Here is a 15,790-nt window from a genome sequence, read left to right as displayed (position 1 = left end):
GAGGTTTCCTCCTGGTCTCTGTGGAGGGATTACGTTGTGCTTTGTGTCAGGGAAGTCATTTAGAACAGGACTTTTCCTGTTTGAGTAAGGCAGTGTCTGGTCTAAAGCCACCCACCTCCCCTCATCTGGTCCAGAGTATTTCACTGTAGAGACTGGAGGAACTTTGTGCTGATATGTCCTTATGAGGTGAATACATATTTAATTAGTAAAGGAATAATAATGCCTAAAGCACCTTTCAAAACTCATAGGGGCCATTCATAGAGGCCTTTCATAGGGACTAAGGGGTGAGCTATATTGTTAAAAATGTATATTTAGATTTTGTTTGTAAGTACCTAATGTAACAATAATCAGAAGATATTTTGGCAATCCAACCAAAATGGGCTAAACGTGTCTTTAATTGTACTTGAGGTTTCAGTATCAGAATATCAAGCAAATGTAAAAAAAAAAAAAAAAAGGCCTAAAATTATCAACAAAAGTGCAGATATATCACGTATTCTTAACTGAAATATTACGATATAAGTTTGTTCATTTTTTATCTGCTCTTTTTGCCACAAGATTTGTAGTTTTATTATGCCTGATATTTTTTTCTCATCTTCAAAAGAACAGTTACAATCATAATTTGATATATTGCCCAGTGTCCATCACATAGGACTTTGTGTTAACTAACAGAGATGCAGCTGAAGCGTGTTTATAAGTCATTCGTGCAATACTACCCAAAAATATTTAATACCAAAGATGCTTCAGTTGAATATTTTTATTTTTTTTATTTTAAGTAAAAAAAAAAAAAAAAAAGTATTCCAACCCTCCAGGGCATGGTCAACTGGGCATATCATATGGCATTTCTTTCCTCATTCCTTTTCTACTGTAGGGGTAATAAAATTGACTTGTCTTTCTAGATACAAACAACTTATTCATCACTCATTAATAGTGTTAGTAATAGTTAGTAAGTTGAAGTAAGTAAATTAGCTATTTTATATAACTAATTTACTTTGTCCTTGGCCTCAAAAAATGCAGAGTGCTGTTGTGAAGAGCACACTGCAGCAGCTATTTAGATAACAAGGCTTAATACTGCAGACCTGACGCCCAAGACAGGAGTAGGCTTTATTGACTTAGAAACTGTGCACAATGTGAAGAAGTCAATACAGTAAGATGTGTTTAAACCCAGCTCCAAACAATCCATATTTCTGCAGCATTTTCATATAGCCAGTGTACAAACCTTTATTCCAAGAGCAATACAGAGACACGCACAAAGCTAGAATCAAAACATAACAGCCTCTCTAACAAAATCTTGACTAGGTAGTGGTCTGCACGCCTACTCCACACCATAACTTCAGAACTTAAATATGATACTTTTTTCAGGCATTTTAAACTATAATGAAAACCTTAACCCTTCATTTCAATTGGATCAAAATCATAATTGAATCGTCGTGCAACTCTCAAAACATTTTTTTCAGTAACAAAATATCCCACCTTCACTGGGTCCTAAGGTGGTAAAACCTGCTAAAGCTGACATGATCTGGAATAAAAGGATTCTTAATTATTCATATTTCAGTCTATAGTTAAGGCTCCTCGACAAGTTTAAACTGCATAAACTGGATACATAATTATAACTTGGTTAGATGCTCAACAGGTCAAGCTTGCATTGCATAATAAAATCAGAAACATACAATTAAAAAACAGTACTGATTTGAACAGTTTTAATTTTCAACTCTGATTTTTATAATAAAATAGCAGTGTCCTTGTAAGCGCTTTGACAGCCATCCTCACGTTGTCTATCTGTGTGCATGTGTCTATAAAGAGAGTCGACTTGGAAAAATCCTTCAAAAGTGTTACACCCTTCTCATGCCTGCAGCACTCTACTATAACATCAGACACACATTCAGCGATGTACTTTGTCATCTACTTTTTCTAATTGGGCCAACCTGTCTCACTGAGCAAGACAAATCTGCCCATAAGGCCTTTTCTATATTCAGTGTTTCTTCTCATCCCAGCATCAGATGTCCTCAAACACGCAGACCCCCCCCCCCCCCACACACACACACACCCACCCACACACACACCCCCACCCACACACACACACACACACACAATTCACATTTAGTTTATTTGATAGAGCCCCTTGCCGGCCTAGTGGGATTTAAAATCTCATATAGCATAACCAGGACACAATGTACTTCTTGGTCAAACAGCTAGCATTCCTCAGTTATGTTTTCTTTTATCTGTCTTGTCATCGGTGCTCGAAACCTCACAAGCTTGCCAAAGCCCACAAGGTAGAGACATCAGAGGAAGAGCAGTTTATTGCATTACTCAGGACGAAAATGCATCCAGAATCACTAGTAAATCAGCTACATTCTGTCAGATGTATGCTATCTGATTCTCCACTTCATAAATTGTGTTGGGCGATTTTCCAGAACAAAGGATAATCTGTCCAAATTGTACAAATGGGTGTAAACTCATAAAACAGTGTTTTATTGAAGAGACTTTGGGGGAGGAGCACTGGAGTAGTGGTCCAATGTAAACATACGCCTGGGATGATTTGTACTCCTGTAGTGACACACTAGCCATGTGCTTTTATCTTCTTTCTCTGAAATACAATGAGAATTTGTGTTTCCTCTCCTAATTTTCCTCTTTGCACTATGAGTAAAATGATTGTCTTACCGCTATGTACAAGGCATTAAAAGCACTTTTCAATGGTTGTATGAGTCAGGCTACTTTTCATATAATCATCACGTCAGTACAAACACGACTATTACAGACAATGGCCCTCCCCACAATACAAAAAGAACCCAGTGCAGAATCTCTTGTCAGGACCTTTTTGTGTTGAGACTGATTCAGGCGCTCCTCTCAGGTGGGCTTTAGGTTCTTTTCTATTCCGCTGGGCATTGACGCATGTTTTCTTTTCTTCTCTCAATGACCGTTTTTTAAGAATGGACTTCCCTTTTACACACAGTTTGTCATTGTTTGGCTTCAAAATAAATGCTATGTTGGGAACAGATGTCGTTTATCACAGCAAGTTGCAATTCTTCCCTCAGTTTGTTTTAGCTTTTTCCATTTTGGTGTTGTCCACTAAATTATAATATTGAAACTACTTTATGCCATGGATACAATAACCTTTAAGCAGGGTACTCTCAGTAAATACATTTTTAAATAAAACATATTCTAAATAAAACATGAGCTGCCATGAATAAATACACAATACACACAAGTTTGAGTTGATAAAGAGTCACTGAATTTACTTATTCAACTTATTTAGCTAAAATGTTATCTTTAGATGAAAAAGTATTAAAGTAGGTTTGCTTTGGTACTGGTAGGGATTCAGGTTCCTACTTGTACAAAAAAATGTACAAACAATAAAAGAGACCTGAAAAGGCTGTTCCAGCTTTCATACACTGCCTGGCTAAAAAAAAGTCGCCACCTGGATTTAACTAAGCAAATAGGTTGCGGTTGCTGCAGTTGGTCAGGTCTAGGTTCAGCAACAGTCTATGCTCAAAGAATGAGGTCAGCTGACACCTGAATATACCGAATGACCAGGTTATTACATCAATGGATTTTTTTCTTCCCTGATGGCATAGGCATATTCCAAGATGACAATGCCAGGATACATCGGACTCAAATTGTGAAAGAGTGGTTCAGGGAGCATGAGACATCATTTTCACACATGGATTGTCCACCACAGAGTCCAGACCTTAACCCCGTTGAGAATCTTTGGGATATGCTGGAGAAGGCTTTGTGCAGCGGTCAGACTCGACCATCATCAATGCAACCTCTTGTTGAAAAATGAATGCAACACTGAATGGAAATAAATGTTGTGACATTTCAGAAGCAAAATCAAAACAATGCCACAGCCGAATGCATGACATAATCAAAGTTAAAGGTGGTCCAACGAAATTAGTTATAATTAGAGTATGTGGCCTTTTTTTTTTTTTTTTTTTTTTTTTTTGGCCAGACAGTGTATATTGAACAATGTACTGCAATATAACAGTATAGTCAGTATTCTGATGGTGACGTAAATATATTGTTCACTTATGTTCAGGACATCTCCAAGGCCACCTCTAATGTATGCAGTGCCACACAGATAATTGGATCTGAAGATGCAGTGAGGATGCTCTAAACCTGTCCACATGTTGTTTTCCTCCTCTGAGCACATCACGAGGGATAATGCCTGATCTGAACAAGGCTTGAAAGTGACATTGGATGGATGTGATGTGGTGCTGTAATTACAGCCTTCAAAATTTCAGTCTTTGGTATTTGATTACAAAAGCAAGGTAATGTAAGGGTTTTTAATCTTGCCGGCTACTGGCTGTCTTTCGGCATTTGCTCAGCCCTGCATCCGTCTAGTGTGTAGAGTGTAGTTTACTTGTACATGCCCATCGTTTTTTTGTTTTTTTATGTCATCTTTCCATTCCTTTTTGGTTAGGAAATGTTATTGTCTTACAGTCTTAAGAGGCCCTAAATTAAAAGGCTTGCCAGGCTCTACTGAATGGTCAGTCTCTTGCAGATCATTCTTCCTGCCACATTACTCAGCAGACTAACCTATATGTGCTGTACCACCCTCACCTTACTGTTGCTGGACCTGTTTTTGGAAAAGGAAAAAAAGACTGTGAAATACAACACTTCTATCACAAATGTATCCTTTGTGTGCTTTGGTTTAAGTCTTTGCTTGAAATATTTACTATTGGGATCTCGGATTCTTGCCCCTGTGCTGTAACTGTTCTGGCTTTTATTCTTTTAAACTTACTGAGGGGAGTCAAGTCTTTTTCTTCTAAAACATACTGAAATTTTGGACTGGCCTGAGAAGTTAATGACAATGAATATAAAACAGCAGGTTCCATTTGTAATGATCTTAATGAGGACCACAGGATCTAATTTTATTCTGATCTCCAGCCAGCTGCAGGCTGAAGACCTGGCACTAACACACCAGAAAGGATTAAGCATTTTCAGTTGTTTTTGCTTCGTCACAAAAATCCACAAGGTCATAATTAGTCTGTGATCTTGTTCAATGCATTATTATTCATGCAATCCTTGTTTTCAGTCAGTGTAGAAATAATAGCTGCAATAACCATTATTTTCAAGCTGTTCTTTTTATTACTATTGCAGCAGAAGCCAAGTTTTTTCGCTTAGTAAAACATTTGCATTTATTCTCATGCTACTTGTCAACCCCAGAGCAGTAAATCACCCTGCTTAATGTGCTATTATTGCCCAAAATAATAGGACGACAGGCGCTGTAGACTAGCTTTCATGTGCCGGGATGTGACTTCTCATGCAGCAGTCACCCAAGGAGGCCAATGACACCCGCTCTTATTACAGGCCTAGTACAGAGGGCTTTAATCTCGTTCTCTGCCACAAAACCACAACAAACAGAACAAACAATGAGCACTGTCAGCTTGGACAAGTTAATTGAAATACCGTAAGTTATGTAAGCCAGCGCTACATGACTCTGGAACAGTAACACTTGTTGACAGGGGAAGATTCGCAGGTCTGCTTTGCGTCTTCCGCTTTGTATGCTAAAGAAATCTGCAACAATTAATCTGAGTAGTTGGTTATTAATAATCGTTAATCATTATCTGGATTTCACAGAATTTAAAACACATGCAAAAGATATAAAATTATCATGTTAAATGGCAAAAAATACCTAATTTCCCATTTTCATCAATAATACACGTTATTTGTAAATATTCTCCATCTACAAGCCTTCATTCTCATTATTTGGTTAAAATGTATTAAATCCCAATGTACAACAGTCAAATGTCTCAGTCATTTTACTATTTGACCATTTGATCAACAAAATTGCTTACTAGTCAACTACTAAGGCAATAGTTGATCTCCTAATGCTACTTGCATAACAAACTCAACACCTCTGCCTCTGCAGATATTAAACTAATTAAGTAAATTGTGAAACATAAATGCACCTTCTGAATTATCCACTGTATTGCCCACTGGCCTGTGGCCCTCCGTGTTGAATATTTTTCGACATATAGCCCTCGGTGAAAAGGGTTTGGGCACCCCTGACATAAACTGATGCAATAGGCTAATCCTCTAGTTGGGTAGTTAGGCCTGTCACAATAACACATTTTGAAGCATGATAAATGTAAATGTATAACGATAAAAGATAATATTGAAACTAGGCCTGTCATGATAAATACTAACTACTAAAGTGTTGCAGCTCATATTTTATAACAATACTGTTTATAATACTTTTTGGGGGATTCTGCTTTCTGATTTGATTTCAGTATGATTGTCTATATTTACTTCAACAATATTTTTTGGAAGATAATCCCAATAAACTATTTTTAAATAGACAGTCTTATTAAAAGGCCTGAATTGCAGCACATAAATAACAGAGTGAAGCAGTAATTGGCCATAGAGGTCACTTATTCTACCCTCTACAGCTCAAATCTTAAGAAAATATAAGAAATATCACCATTTCTGCAAAGAAATTGTACAATTGTACAAAAAATACTGTTCCAGCTTTCATATATTGAACAATCAAATGATCAAGTCAACATAGTAATTATTATGACAGGCCTATATGTCCATCCATCCATTTTCTTCCACTTATCCGGGGCCGGATCGTGGGGGCAACAGTCTTAAGCAGGGACTCCCAGACTTCCCTCATCCCAAGCACATCCTTCAGTTCCTCCGGTGGGACAATAAGGTGTTCCCAGGCCAGCCGAGAGACATTGTCTTCCCCAGGGCCTCCTCCTTGTGGGAAATGGCCAGAAAACCTCCCTAGGGAGGCGTCCAGGAGGCATCCTGAGCAAATGCCCGAGCCACCTCAGCTGGCTCCTCTCGATGTGTAGGAGCAGTGGCTCTACTCCGAGCTCCTTCCGTGTGGCCAAGCTCCTCACCCTATCCCTAAGGGTGCACCCGGCCACTCTGCGGAGGAGGCTCAACTCCTTCTTTACCACAACAGACCGATACAGCGACCGCATCACTGCAGATGCTGCACCGATCCGTCTGTCAATGTCTCGCTCCATCCTTTCCTCACTCTGAACAAGACCCCGAGATACTTGAACTCCTCCACTTGAGGCAAGGACTCACCACCCACCCAGAGAGGGCAAGCCACCTTTTTCCAGTCGGGAACCATGGGCTCGGATTTGGAGGAGCTGGTTCTCATCCCAGCCGCTTCACACTCAGCTGCAAAACTGCCCCAGTGCCTGCTGCAGGTCCCGGCTCGATGAAACCATCAGGACAACATCATCTGCAAACAGCAGAGATGAGATCCTGTGGTTCCCAAACTGGACCTGCTCCGGCTCCTGGTTGCGCCGATAAATTCTATCCATAAATACAATGAACAGAACCAGAACCAGTGACAGAGGGCAGCCCTGGCGGAGTCCAACATGCACTGGGAAGAGGTCTGATCTCAGGAGCTGTGTTCGGCAATGCGAACACAAGGACTGGACAGCCCTTAGAAAAGGGCCCCGGACCCCATGCTCCCTGAGCACCCCCCAAAGGACACCAGAAGTCCCCCTCTCAAATGCCTTCTCCAGATTCACAAAACACATGTGGACAGATTGGGCAAACTCCTAACTGTAGAGCTGGTGCAGTGTTCCACGACCAGGACAAAAACTGCACTGCTCCTCCTAAATTTGACTATCAGTCTGATTCTCCTCTCCAGTACCCTGGGGCAGACTGACGGAAGCGAGGCTGCCAATCTGCGCCATCGGCCCCTCCGACCACCACCTATCATTCGTGCACACACCACTTTCATACTAGGCAATGTGGGTGAAGTGTCTTGCCTAAGGACACAACGACAGAACTTGGTCCGAGTGGGACTCGATCATCTGACCTTCGGGTTGGGGGACCAACACTCTAACCACAGAGCCACTGTTGCCACCAATAATGACTCTCACCATAGTTCACTGGAGTCCCAAAGATTTAGAAATGGCTTTGTAACCTTTTGTCAATTACTTGTCTTATTCGCTCCTTAATAGAGATGGGACAATACTAAAATTTGGACTCACGATTATTTTGACCAAAATAATCGAAATTAACAACATTATCACAATAATTATTAAACCAAGGTTTACAGTTTTTTAAAAAGTCACTAAAACATCAATTACCATACAATTTGCAGGTGTCTGAGCGATCACCTTTATTGTTTTTTTTTTTTCCTTACATCAGACTTCACGTTCTTGAATAGAGGATATAAATGTGTGGCATCATCTGGATCCAGATCCACTACCCACTAGCCACGACGGTGACTGACGGTGGTGAAGAACCATCCCCAATTCAGAACAGGCACAGAAGCTAACAAGTTCCATTGCTTTGATAGAGGGCCCCCTTGTGGGCAAACACCAGAACTAACAACTAAACATTGTATTAAAACCGGAAACATGAGGCAGTCTGGTGCCGTAAAGGCGATTATAATCGTGTGCGATGATCATGATTACTAAAAAATCCAACAATTCATTGCTCACCATCGTATATCATCCCATCCCTACTCCTGAATTTCTTTTGATTGCGGCATGATGTCTTGGGTTCAGTATGGCCTACTTCACCTTGTCAGACAGGTTCTAGTTAGTGATTTTTTTTTATTTGAAAGGTCTGGCAACAATCAGGCCTGGGTGTGGCTATGAAATTGAACTCCGCTTTCCACAATAATATGATTAATCAGTTACCTCATTATTTAACAAGGGGGGCAATTACTTTTTTACACAGGATCATGCAGGTTTGGATAGTATTTTTCTCTTATGTTTACTTCAGTTATCTTTGTTTAATATTTAAATCTGTTTGATGATCTGAAACAGTTAAGTGTGACAGATATGCAAAAAAGTAAAATCTGGAAGGGGGTAAATACTTTTTCACAGCACTGTAGGTAGTTCTGACCATACCTAGTCTGTTTATTCTTATGAAGGACAATAAAGCATTTTCCTGTTATTATTAGCAATTTGCAATGTGTTTGAGGTATTGTCATTCAAACCACCTTTTGTGCTTTTTCACTTTTCTCTTTGTTTTTGTATTCCCCTCACGTGAAACTTCTGCTTTACCAAGACATTTCTTGCTCTGTTCCTGTGTGTATTAGTGGTTTCCAAACCCTACATGCTGAAGAAAACTACTTCCCGACGCCATGACACTGGTGTTTTGGGCCTAATGTTTACTTGACTACACTGTCTTCTCACACCACGATGTCTTTCTTACATTAGCAATCGCGTGAGGCAGAAGGAAAGCAGAGCAATCACTTGTGGACACACACATGAAGTATGGACCGAAGGAGTAGGAGGGAACACAAGTGAAGATCTGGCAGCAGATTGGAAAAAAGTACAGCTGGTGGAGGAGAGACCCTTTCCAACATTTTAGTTTTTTTTATCCCCCAAATCTTTGTCATACTTTTGCTCTTACCGCTCCCTCTCATTCAAAGAGAGTGGTTTTATGCTGTTCTTTTAATATGTACAAACTTGCACTTGTTTTGGTGTAGACATGTAGACCTTTTAGAAATGGTCAATTTGTAGTTTTCCCTTTATGACATTGTGCATGTAAACAGTTTCAATCCTGCCCTTTCAAGAAAATGTCCAATGTTCTCTTTCCCTCTGTGTGCAGTCTGTGTGGTCTGATGCCTCCTTTTTATGTTATGAGCGATTATGATTAAACGCTAACCTTTACTACTGTGCTGCACTTCAAACACAGCTGCTGGGACGCATTTGCCTTCAAAGTCCATTTCATCCTGATTCATAACCTGCTGCTAAACACTGATCACTTATCATTTGATGAAATTGTGGCATCTCTTGTTTGTTCTCTCTCTTAAGCCACACATTATCAGGCAGCCGTCTTTTTCCACAGCTACCCTGCAGGTGTCCTGCTCCCATTCCCTCCCTGCAGGAGTTATAAAAACACAAAAATAAGTGATAACAAAGCCCAGCTAACTCAGCTATGGAATCCTGATTTCTTGACTGGTTGGTGCACACTGCCGTGATCCTTGGTTTTTTGTCTGAGTAATTCTGATGAGAGCGCGTGTGCGTGCTTGTGTTCTTGGCAAACACACTGTGTGTAAGCCACTACTTTCCCACGTTGTAGTTTGGGTCTCCCACTGGTCGCCCTCCATGCTCCCTCTCTCCTCTCCTCTCTCAGTCCTCCCCTGCACCTGTACGCTGCGCTGCAGACACAGCTGCTCACATGGCGGCTCTGCGCTGTTGGCTCGGGCCCATGTTGCACTTGGCATGTCCTGGGAGACCCTGGGGCCACACTTGACGTGCAAGAGCCAGGCCTGCCCCGCCCAGACGGGCTTCTGTAGCCAGGAGGAGAGGAGGGCGAATGGAGGAGTGCATATCTCTGTGTGAAGAGAGGAAGAATGGGTTAAATGTTTTGTTTTTTTCATTTTGGGCAGGACATGATAAAGACATATACAGAGAGCATTGTTTTAGGCAATTACTGTGGACTGTTGTTTTGGAAATTAAATCTTTGTGATACAGGAAGAGACATGTTTCAAGATTACAAGAACAACTTTTGGGCTTATTCGGAAACTATTCAATTTCTTTCAGCATCAAAGAATGTGCTTCATGAACGGACTTTATTGTAATGTGAAATACGATCCCTACTTATATCATTTTACTAATATATTTTGTTTTGTTGTAGCATTTCTACTATTGAAATATCAAGGCCCTAGTACATATTGTTTACCCAATAAATTAGTTTCATGGCGCCAATGAAGACACATTTCTTTGCTTTTCCTAAGCCTGTCTATAGGGAGCTACCACATGCAGTCTATACGTCGGCACATATCGGTGAGACTGATATTAAAAACGTTTCCTCTTGTTAAGTTTCCCACTATTTCTCAACCTTTCTGCTCCAGGCCCAGAAGGAGGTATCACCCACACGGACTCACAGACCTCTAAATCTGCAGCGTGACAGCTCAGTCCCACTCTGTCAGGGCCCACAGAAAGAGAGGGAAATCTATGTTCGAGGCCAGAAGAAAGAGCAGCGGATATATAAGTGCCAGGGTTTTGTTTGCCGCCGTTACTTTGAGATCCAACAGTGAAACATCCGTCAAGCAGCCGGCCAAATGGCTATTGTGTAGTAATTGACCCTGATGAAGTGGTGGGCCCTTATTTGGGAATGTGTGAATTGATAACTTGGCTTTAAATCCCTGGGGCTCTCTCACTCCTTCAGCCTGTAAACATATTAATCTAACATTATCCTTTCAACACTAATTTGGCATGTTTAATTAATATGTTTTTTTCTTTTCTTTTTTGTTGCTCTTGTTTACTCCAGGTACCACTATCCAGTTCCTAAGATCTTCTACGTGCAGCTGTCTGTGGGGAGCCATGAGTTCATTGGAGAAGGACGCACTCGTCAAGCAGCGAGACACAATGCAGCTATGAAGGCCTTGCAAGCCCTGCGCAATGAACCTATCCCCGAAAGGCCTCCACAGGTAAACACACTGCAAGGGATCATAATGTGATAATGATAATGTTCATATTTACAGCAAATCTTAAACACAAATCAAAGTACATCACAGTGAGTTCAACATTGCAGTTGTTCAGTTGTTAGTGTGGTTTTAGAAGAATGTCCCTATTGCCCGCCACTGATTTTCCTGGTCAGTTGGGTCATTTCTAACCAAGATAATAATAATAATAATAATGGCTTACACTTGTAATGCACTTTTCAAAGCCTCTCAAAACGCTACACTATAGTCATTATTCATTCATAACCACACTTGGTGATGGTAAGCTACTATTGTAGCCACAGCTGCCCTGGGGCAGACTGACGGAAGCGAGGCTGCCAATCTGCGCCATCGGTACCTGTGTGTGAATAAGTGTGTGTGTGAGAGACTGGTGATGGTTGGAGGTATTAAAAAATATAAATTCTTATGCAAAAGTATTGATATTCAAAATTCTTCTTTCAAAATTTGAAATATTTTATTTTATTGGAGCGTACATTTCTTTTTCAACTCAGTTCAAACTGATGTGGAGCGAAACTAAGGATGGCCTCTCTCTACCCTAAAGTAAATTTCTTCTACTAAAGGAGTTTTAGTGCATTTTATTACAAAAAAATAAGTGCTGGTATCGGATTGAAACAAAAATCACTGGTATCACCCATCACTATAGTCTACCTCAGGGCAGCTGTAGGTACAATTAAATAATAAATAATGCATGAAATACTTTAACCGATATCTATGTATACTATCTCTGAACTAAAAAATTATGCCTGGCTTAGTTCTAGTTCTAGTTCTTCAAATTGTATGTGGTTGAGTCTGGGGCAACTTCTTATTTGACATTTCTGCGTCTAGTTTCAGACAGGACCCAAATGCTGTCATATCACCTTGACTGCAAAACTGCTTGTCATTCCAGTAACTATACATCATTATTTGACTCTCGAGCCTTCATCATTCTTCTCACATAATACAGTTACCCCTGCAGCTCTCTCCTTCCTTCTGACCGCTCTCACCCCACATGGCTGGCCCTGTGTTTGACCCCATCCCGGTACAAAACTTCTCTGCTAATGAAAAGTCCAGGGATTTGTGCTGCGGATCGGCCTGTGCTCCCGCAGTTGTTGCCGGGAGCATGTTTTCAGTTACTAAGATGACTACATAACCTGCTCTCATCAGATTGAGTTTAAATCCGCAGCATCTCTAATTACTGTAATGTATAATTTAAGCTGTTTGTTTGCACCTGGGATAGATTTTTACCCCCAATATCACTATACCACTCCAGAGTTCTCCTTTAGCTTTAGTCACTAACTTTTGTTATCTTCTCCCACCGGAAATCAAAGTACCCCATATCCTCAGAGTCTGGCAGCACCGTAGGTTATTCAAACCGTTTTGGCTCCTCTCACCTGCAGTCTTGTGGCATTGGACTGTATAAAAGGGCTCTTTGTTTGCTGCTGTTTCTGGGTCTAGTTTTACAAATTGTGCCACATTGTGTCTTCAGTCATATCCGTCACTCTTGTGGTCCACAGGATTAAAGTACATTTCACTTTTCTTAGTAGGACAGTGACTCAATCAGAGCTATGCACAGTCTAAGTAATAAACCCAAGTAGATAGCAAAGCAAATTTACCTAAAAACAGGAGTCAGATTCTGAAGAATGGAGAAGGCTTTTTTTGAAATGCAGTTGATGTTTTGGCCATGAAATCTTTTGATGGCTGCCACGAGTAACTGTTCAGGATCATACCTAATTTTCCCAGGTCACTGCTTCTGAATCACACCAATACTGTATGTAGTAACCACTTTCATTTTGTCTTTGTCAGAGGAAGGTTGTCTTCCTGCTCAGTTGTCTAGCCTTGAGACAGATCGCCCTATTAATCTCCAAAAAACGAAGGTGCAGTGCTGAGGAGTCCATGAATATAAATATGAAGTGAAACGGTAGACTGGTACATTATGGAAGAAACCCTTTTATGTCACAATACTGAATATCCAGCAGCACGTATTTAGTTTCTGTCAAGGTCCTATGCATTCACCCACTCTGTGACAGCTTCCTGTGAAATCTAAGGTACCATCTGATGAATCATGCACTGTATCAAGTCACACAGGGACAGGATGGGCCCAGAGGGGCAGACCCAAGTCAGTCCCTTGTGAATGGAGGTGGACATGATGAGTATCATGACAGGGCTCAGATGGTGTTAAAAATGTTCTTAAAATCTTCTGTAAATATATATCAACTTTTTTCAATTATGTTTTTCAGGCCCAAGAAGAACAAGAAGACAGCGAAGAAGGCACAGATGCCAGCAAATCAGAAATTAGCTTGGTGTATGAAATAGCCTTGAAGAGAAATTTCTCTGTCAACTTTGAGGTAATGTTCCAATGTGACATTAATGTTGTAATTTCCTAATTATTATTCTTCATATTAAAGTTATGGAATGTAAAATTTGAGGAGTGAACATATTTCACACATCTCAGATGGTTGTGAAATATCAGCTGTGAATTATGATTAACTGTAGAAAATGGGCCTCCTGTAGTTAACCTGGTGAATTGTTGATTTCATAACAAAAATGTGTTTTAATATTCTATGAAAGAAATCCACCTGTATGGTTTGTTCTTTTTTGACTGAAACTGTGAAGAAGTTGTGTGTCCTCCGATGACCTGCCTAGCTTGATCTTGGCTTTCTCCATATCACGCTGACTCACATTCTCTCCATGATCATCCCCTCTTCTTTTACTCCACTCCACAAGGTGCTAAAAACACGGGAGGCTCAGTTTACTCTGTCTGCCCCCTCCCTTCCTGTGTAGGATCCCTCCCTTCCACCTCAACCACTGTCTCCAAAACTCACAGATCAGTAGCTGCTGGGACAGACCTGACATAACAGTGAGTGGTGATCAAAGGGGACTTTGTTATTCAGCAGTTTACTGAATAGGACGCTTTAGTGACCAACTCTCCCTCTCACCACCCCGCCAGTTTAAAACATTTTTGTTCATTAGCGCGTCACATGGCTGCACTTCCTAGAGCTGCTGTTAATCATTTCAGCTAAAAATGGATTGATGTGGAGTCATTATCTGATGTGTGTGTCACTGTCAGCATTTTCATTTTCAGACCTCCCAAAGTGGAAGTGCTGGATATAAAACCAGACACATTCCTCCGAGTGTCTCCATGCTGAGACCGCTGCATCTTCTCTGCTTTCAAACCTGAGGCAAATCTCCACCCTTGCCTTTAGATTTCTGTATTTTGTGTGTTTGTATCCATCTTATTTAATGTTTAGTACACCTGAAAGATTCAAGCAAATGTTAAATTATTAGATTTTTTAAATGTCTTGAGTAAAGTTTGTTTGTGTTCAATGACAAATTAGGTACCGGTAATCATAGTTCCCCATTTGTACTATTGAGATGCCTACTATGAGTTCAGTTCTATTTGCATCATATTTTTGATTTTACATCCTGCTCTTGGCAGAAAAATGCCTTTCAGACCTCTGGTGCCTTTTTTTTAATTCATCATAATCAAGAGTGATGCATGCTACATGCTCACATACTGTCACTATGCAGTGGTTACAGACCAAGTGTCAATGACTCAAATCTCAGTGGATTTTTTCTGCCTTTGGGTCCATTACATGCATCCTCATCCTCATCCTGGGCCCCCTGTGTTCTGTCATGTGCTCTGCCATGTGCTCTGCCATGTGCTCTGCCATGTGCTCGGTCATGTGATATCTCTGTCATACATGATCCTGGACCCTTGCAGCACTGCACAAACACATGCTTCCTGTATTCATCACATTACCTTTGAGACCAATATTTTTGTTTTTCTGACATCACGTTCTTTACCCTGTACCTGAGTATGACTTTACCCATGAACCACTGCTGCACAGCAGCTTTCCCATCGGTGCAACAGTAAGTCGTTATAGTTCCCTATAAAACCCACCAGCAGGCAATATCAAACAGGTGTCGGTATCAAAGACACCCCATTCTATAAATCTCTGCTTGTATATGGATCGTCTCCCATTCCAACAGGACACAGAATACGGATGTCAAAGCCAATAACCTCCCATCTCACATGAGGCAGGTTCCCTTAGGGCCTGTCCATCCACCACTCATCACAAAAGAGGTTTTCTTTGCTGTACCAGTCCATGCCATTGTCTTGCCCTGCTCCGCCACCGTACCTGAGATCTCGTACGCACCCCCTCAGACAGCTAAGGGTTTTAATGTTCAAACCAAAGCCAAGCAGTGATTGAAGCGACAGTAACAAAAGAAAGAAAAAAAAATCAACATTGAATTACCAAACTCTTCCTGTCGACAACCTGATCTGGTTATTGGTATGAGCCAGCCGTTTTTTGTGTGTTTGTTTGCCTGGACTAGATTAGGTAAGGTGTGTTGAATGGGAATTGCTGAAATCCCATCGGCATGGTGCAGATCCCGTGTCGTCTGCCAGAA

The 15,790-nt window shown here is 40.8% G+C and overlaps 1 protein-coding gene across 1 annotated transcript in view; it reads left to right on the top strand.

Annotated features, from left to right (window-relative positions):
• The window catches only part of stau2 (staufen double-stranded RNA binding protein 2), a 56,627-nt gene that overhangs the window by 4,953 nt on the left and 35,884 nt on the right, over positions 1-15,790 (top strand). The window contains exons 6-7 of the mRNA XM_033985994.2: positions 11,209-11,368; positions 13,618-13,725. Coding sequence (XP_033841885.1) covers positions 11,209-11,368; positions 13,618-13,725 — 268 coding nt within the window. The remainder of the gene's footprint in view (positions 1-11,208; positions 11,369-13,617; positions 13,726-15,790) is intronic.

The sequence above is a fragment of the Periophthalmus magnuspinnatus genome, chromosome 20, assembly GCF_009829125.3.
Source record: "Periophthalmus magnuspinnatus isolate fPerMag1 chromosome 20, fPerMag1.2.pri, whole genome shotgun sequence".
Classification (NCBI taxonomy): Eukaryota; Metazoa; Chordata; class Actinopteri; order Gobiiformes; family Gobiidae; genus Periophthalmus; species Periophthalmus magnuspinnatus.
Note: the sequence above shows the minus strand (reverse complement) of the source record. Positions and strands in the feature narration are given on the sequence as shown.